The following is a 7,172-nucleotide window of genomic DNA, read 5'->3' on the forward strand; positions in this document are numbered from 1 at the left end:
TGAAGAGTAGTTAGGGTTAATTAAAATTAACCCGTTAGGAATAGAGCTGTAATTCCTTTATTAATTAAGTTCCCCAAGAAGCGTTCCTAAATTATCACACGTTACTGAAACGAGTAGTAAGGGTTAATTATAAATTAACCAGTTAGGAATGGTGCTGTAATTTCTTTATTAATTAACTTCTCCTGAAGCGTTTCTCAATTATCACACACGTGTGGGTGTGGTGTAACCGGTGAAGTGATTCGCATATTGTGTAACTAGACACCTAGCGATTAACTAATTAAGTGATCAGTTCTGGGTTGTTATTATTGTTGTTATTAATTGACTACTACGGCTGTACATTTGTCAGCGTAGATGAATACAGATTCCAAAGTGTATTGTGTTTTTGTTGTGTTTTCTAGAGAACTAACGTGCTATATTATATATACTTTATATAAGATCGTATCTCTGATCATACCTAGAGACGAGCCATACTAGGTTTAACAGCCTGTTACAGAGAGATCTAATAGATATATAGTTAGGAGAGATATTTTGATAATCGTGTTTTATTCAGTTACGGGAATTATAGAATCCCCGTGACAATGGTTATTCAAATGGCAGAAATAAAGTGACTTATCACAGTATGTGTTATCACAATATGTACAGGAATACTTGTATGTCTTAGCATGGTTACGCTTTTTGTATATGGAAAGTCCTTGTCGAGTTTCATAGACCTTGGAACACACCTCACATAGCAGTTTGGCATCATCGTGCGAGAAAGTAGCATGCTGCTTTAAATAAAATTTACTGGAATATCTTCATTTGTCACAGCTGATTTTTTTCTTCTCATGCTTAGCCTTGACATGTCGTTTCAAATTACTGCCAACTGGACTTTCGTAAGTACAAAGATCTTTTTTTTTCTTTAATACTCCACTAACCTTTGATTTTGTTGTTGATATTATAACATGTTTACAGTTGTTAAAGGGGCATTCCTGAGTTTGCTGCATTGTAAGATGTTTCCGACTAATAAAATATTTTTACGATTAAACTTACATATTAAATATATTTTCTTGTTTAGAATAACAGTGTCTGTATATTCAATATGGTTCTGGTCGTCGTAATATTTGTAAGTAGACCAACCTGGATTTTGTCTTCAAATAATTTCGTACGTACGAAAATAACATATTTTATGAAATAAAATGAAATTTAACCTAGTACAAATATTAGAACGATCAGAAACACGTTTAATATACAGCCACACTAATATTGTATTCAGGAAAATATATTTGATATGTAATTACAGTCGTTAAAAAGTCTATGTTAGTCGATAACATCTTAAAAATTGCAACAAACTCAGGAATGTCCCTTTAATGTCAACATTAATATCAGTACAGTTGTCAGAATTGGTGAAATTGTTTTCTTTGACATCTGGCGAAGAAATGTTCATGGATATATCAGTTTCATTAATGATAACAGACGATTCATCAATGAATGACAATTCTATAATCAAACGAATTCGGTAAACACACCGTAACAGCGTTGGACAAACACCGTAACCTATGAATAGAAATCGTCAAAATTCCGTATCATTTCTGTTTTGATTTAGAAATGATAAACATGCATTTTCTGATATTTAAAGCAATGTTTTGACAATAAATGCTAACATATTTCTTCTATACACAAAATGTATTGCTTGTATGGAAGTTATCGTAAACATAGGTTTTCCTGACATTTTTTCTACGGATCTTTTTTTTAGCATGCAATATTGCATGACACTGTATTAAATAATACTTTAAACTACTCTATACATCGCTATGCACTAAATTAAACACGTACATATCTGTACGGTATGTTAAAATTAATATCTGAGTGGTTTGAATAATTAAATATGAAAGTTACCTTATAAGAATAAACAATATTGTCTAAAAATCTACCGGAGCTCGTGCAAGAAACGAGCAACACGCCGTAACAAACATCGACAACAGTCCACTCTCGCTGTAACCGAGTAACGATACAGTGTTACCACTGTGCAAGAAACGAGCAACACGCCGTAACAAACATCGACAACAGTCCACTCTCGCTGTAACCGAGTAACGATACAGTGTTACCACTGTGCAAGAAGCGAGCAACACGCCGTAACAAACATCGACAACAGTCCACTCTCGCTGTAACCGAGTAACGATACAGTGTTACCACTGTGCTACCACCCGCCCTGACTGCAACATTCTCCCCCCCCCCCGACATTTTAATGGGTTTCCCTGAGTGTGGCAAATACAGAATATACTCAGTATCTCTTGGACATTTTAAAACAAGTCCTATAAGCATCTGTGATAATGTATTCAATTATCATGTTTTTCCTTTTATGTTGATACTACGGTGCAGTATTTTACCACAGTTCCATTATATACACTGTTTTCAATGTCTGATCACAGTGTTTGTTTTTGTCTTTCAGAAGATATTGCATTCAGGGCCGTACCCTGATCAAAATCCTAGGGAGGCACTATATTTTATAAACAAATGAAACACTATACAGGGAACAATATTTCAAAACCTTAGGTAACCGGAAATCAGTTCACATGAGTTTTACTTAGGTAACCGATTGTTCGGTTACGTGAATATAGTTCTCGTAACCAATAAGTTAGGCCTACCTAATCCTAAAACACTTGAACTACGGTTCTGTGCTACATTGGTGGCTTAGATGTATTTAAAAACATAAACTGATTTTCGCTTTTATTACTGATATATGGTACTTTTTAATTTTAGAATGTAATTGTTCACCACGTAATCGATTGGCAGTTCTCGTGATTTTAAAGTTGCTTAACCGACACGCGAACAGAACAATGGTTCTCGTGAAATATTGTACCCTGCTATACAAATTAAACCCTGAGATGTGTATGCTATTTTCTGAAGTAAAGAAAGAAAAACAAGTGAGATTCTCAGTGGGGCAACTGCTCCCCATACCCAACTTCCCCCGGACGGTACGGCCCCGGCATTTTTGGTATGTTGTTGTGGTATATCGCAAATTTTTAATTTCAAATCTGTTTTTTTTTATCTTAATAATTCACTTTAGTGTTCTTTTTTTACCATGCACGGTTTTCCTCCTGCCCATGCCGTTTATTTATGTCTTTTTGAGGAGTTTGGTAGGTTTTTGTTTTGTATTTACCGTTAATATGCTTCATTGTATCTTTGACAAATGTGACCCATTCATTGATGTCCACACCAATTTTAGTGGCAATATCAGTCCATGTAAATACGTTATTGCAATGAACATTACAAAACACGTGCATTGTCAGTGAATGTGTTAACATTGCAGCGTGCAGGACTTTTAAAACCTTCAAGTATTCAATTCAGAAGGAATCGTAAATATTTTTATTCGCATTAATACAAATACATTTTTCTTTCTCATCCAAGTTACTGATTAACCTTTAACGAAGAAGCTGACTACTAAAAAATGATCTTATCGTGGTATATTATTGTTTCTTGCTACACGACAATGCAGCAAGATTAACAGCCAATAAAAACATACTTGATTCTTTACTGATATTTTACAAAGATGTACTGATGCCATTTCGTCGTTTAACCCATCCATTTTAATAGTCGTCTAATGTATATACACTATCTACGAGCTACAAACGAAGCAACGCAAATGTATTTCTTGGTCATTAATATTTATTGTTACAAATGTTTCCAGTGAGAAATAAACTCAATGTTTACCTTTTAATTGTGTTAATACCATTTCAATAAGAAATGTTTAGCTTTTATAATTATACTTTCACAGTATAGCAATGACACTTATAAACGTCACCAATGTAAAACTTTTTCTAGATTGCAGAATCAGTTGAAACAGATCCTTCTGTGACGTCATAATGATGAGTACTATTTTTGATATGGTGGTGGATGTGTGGTGTACGGAGGGGCTTTGATGACGTGGGTGGTGCGCCCTCCTACTCCATAGTTTGTGGGTGACCCCTGAATGTAAAAAAACAAAGTAAGTACATCTAATTCCAAATATTGATATACTGATTAAACATATTATTTAAATAAAGGCAGTTAGCAGATAAATGAAAGGATAGAGAGATAGATAGAAAGGGAGGGACACACACACAAACACAGACACACACACACACACACACACACACACACACACACGCACACAGATACACACACACACACACACACACACACACAAACACAGAACGAGACATATATACAGAGACAGCGAGAAACAGAGAAACACATAAATGAATGGAGAGAGAGAGAGAGAGAGAGAGAGTGAGACAGAGAGGTATGGATGAATGGAGAAGAGAGAGAGAGAGAGATAGAGCAGACTATACAGAGAGAGGAGAGAGAGAGAGGAGAGACGAGGAGACGAGGAGAGAGAAGAAAGATGGAGCGACAGAGAGATGGATGAATGGAGAGAGAAAGAGAGAGAGCCTAAGATAGAGAGAGACAGAGAAAGAGAGAGAGAGAGAGAGAGAGAGAGAGAGAGAGAGAGAGAGAGAGAGAGAGAGAGAGAGAGAGAGAGAGAGAGAAAAGAGTATGTGACACACAGAGGTATGGACAAATGGAGAAAGAAAGATAGATAGCCTAAGACAGAGACAGAGACAGACAGAAAAACATACAGAGAGAGAGAGAGAGAGAGAGAGAGAGAGAGAGAGAGAGAGAGAGAGAGAGAGAGAGAGAGAGAGAGAGAGAGAGAGAGAGAGAGAGAGAGTCATTTACCCGCAGTATACGTCTGAACGTCCGTTGTCTGTAGAAGACGGCTACGGTGACTGCGAAAGCTGCGACGGCTGCGATGACGAACATGATGGCGCTGACGATGATGATGTCTCCGATGCCGAACATGATGCAGCCGGTCGTCTCGTCTGAGTTGTCGCCGCAGTTGTTGTACGAGTCGCACACCACGACGTCGGCCACGCACTTGCCGTTGGTGCACTCAAACTCACCGTTGTCGCACTCACCTGGTAAGGATGTCCACACACTTTCAACAACAATAAATACAATAATATTTTGACTGAATATTTTTTTTAAATGACAATGTCACGGTCGGTTTACCAGTCTCAGACGTGCCTCATCCTTCAGTGGATCAAGCGGTTAATTGGTTGATATCTTCAGAGTTTGGGGCGTATGTGCTGGGGGTGGGTGGGGGTGGGGGTGGGTGGGAGGGTGGGGTGGGTGGGTGGGGTGGGGGTGGAGGTGTGTGTGGAGGGGGTGTGATTCGGGGGTTTCAAGATATGTTTCAATATATTTTTCGAGGAGTATTAGTCGATTCCCCTCTACATTTCATTTCAACTTAATTTCGTGCTTATGCTTATATCCAATATTTACGGAGTAAAAGCAGCTGTGGGTGTGATTGGTAGTAATATGTGATTATTTGTGCAAAAACTATTATTCATTGACAATAAATAAATACACTTTTATTTGTTATACAGTTGTTATGTAGTATATACCAGAGGTTGAAACTAATGCCAAAAATGGAACTGCAATTTTCAGCAAAAATGACTGTTGCTATTAAAAACATTAATTAAATCTCTTAAATGGTACGTGACCCCCCATTTTCTTTCAGGTAGATTATATGTGAGGTACCACACTTTCTATTGCTGTACTTCCTGGGTGTGTTGAAACGCTGCTTATATCAGTTTTATTAGTAAACGTTAACATTATCGGCAATAGGAATTGATTGGTCTATTAGAACCTACAGCCGTGACGGGTATATCGACGCTACCATCTTAAAAACTTGTATCTGCAGAACAAAAGAAGGGGAGCTAACTATGTTATACTTATCGTACCCAACAGCCGTAGCGAGCACTCCACAGCTGTCATCTTTGAAGACTTGTCTCTTGAGAACAAACGAAGGGGAGATAACTCTGTGATACATACTGTACCCTACAGCCGTCAGGTGTAGGGGAGCTAACTCTGTGATACTTACCGTACCCTACAGACGTCAAATGGAAGGGAGCTAACTCTGTGACACTTACCGTTCCCTACAGCCGTCAAATGAAGGGGAGCTAACTATGTGACATTTACAGTACCTACAGCCGTCAAATGAAGGGGAGCTAACTCTGTGATACTTACCGTACCCTATAGCCGTGGCGAGGATATCAAAGCTACCATTTTGAATTACTTGTCTTTGTCTCGAGAACTTGACGGTGATGGTGTCGCCGCTGGACTCGAATGGTTGGCCGAATAGTACAATAGTATCGCAGACGCCTTCACTCGCTGAAACAGAAACAAGAAAAGAAACCTGCCGGCCTCAGTAATATATTGCTTAATAAGCATCGAACGTAAACAGTTCTGTATGAAAGTATACGTGTTTGATATGCCTTCAGGAAAACAAGAAACATTACATGCTTTTAATTATTGTTTGTAAATATATTGAGATTGTATGAATATTTAATTTTTAATTTTATTGTTTTAATTTTAAAAATTATTATTATTATATTACACGTGTCTACAGGGCACCGCTGTTAATATTATATATATATATATATATATATATATATATAGTCATGGCTGTCCCAACAATTTTCGTAAAAGTCTGCTGTGACATGGACCTTTCTCAAGTAATTTTAATATTGGACAAAACAGAATATTTATTTTTACATTTAGTAGTAATTATTTGCATATTTGCTTGTATTCTGTAATGTCTGGAAGTATGCCATTTATTATAGTTATTGTTTAATGAAATTCTTAGTAGTTCAATTTGTCGTGTCGTGCACTATAGACAAAAAAGAAATTGTGTAATGATAGTCTCGTGTTTATGCGCATTATAATTTGTTTGTATTATTAGCCTGAATTCCCAATGTATTTGCAATGCACAATAGCGTGTTTCTGTGCCTGGTCAATAATGTCGTTTTTATAAATATTCCAAAGGCTTTTTCTGTGAAATTGTTTTACGCTAATTTTAGACTAAAAAAAATATTATATGGTGCAACATAAATTGCGTTTAGGTCATATCGATAATATATCCGCATTAACAGAATAATATAGTACGGGACAGCGGCCCGGTTACCATTTGTAGGTTGATTAAATTGGCACATGCGCATTAAGAATCCTTTTCTGTCAATTTCCGCAAAAAGAAACGGTGTTAAAACATTTGTATTTTAATTGTTTTTGTAGAATTTTAATATTGTAAAAATTAACACATAATGTCCAGATGTCGATTTTATTTATTGGGAGTTCCCATATTAGAAGTC

The 7,172-nt window shown here is 36.8% G+C and overlaps 1 protein-coding gene across 1 annotated transcript in view; it reads right to left on the reverse strand.

Annotated features, from left to right (window-relative positions):
• Positions 1-3,627: 3,627 nt before the first annotated feature.
• The window catches only part of LOC121389372 (low-density lipoprotein receptor-related protein 12-like), a 28,419-nt gene continuing 24,874 nt past the window's right edge, over positions 3,628-7,172 (reverse strand). Inside the window, exons 3-5 of the mRNA XM_041520968.1 lie at positions 6,052-6,195; positions 4,699-4,937; positions 3,628-3,945 (exon numbers count right to left, since the gene is read on the reverse strand). Of these exons, the coding sequence (XP_041376902.1) occupies positions 3,853-3,945; positions 4,699-4,937; positions 6,052-6,195 (476 nt within the window). The 3' untranslated portion in view covers positions 3,628-3,852. The remainder of the gene's footprint in view (positions 3,946-4,698; positions 4,938-6,051; positions 6,196-7,172) is intronic.

This window comes from Gigantopelta aegis, chromosome 14 (genome assembly GCF_016097555.1).
Source record: "Gigantopelta aegis isolate Gae_Host chromosome 14, Gae_host_genome, whole genome shotgun sequence".
Lineage (NCBI taxonomy): Eukaryota > Metazoa > Mollusca > Gastropoda > Neomphalida > Peltospiridae > Gigantopelta > Gigantopelta aegis.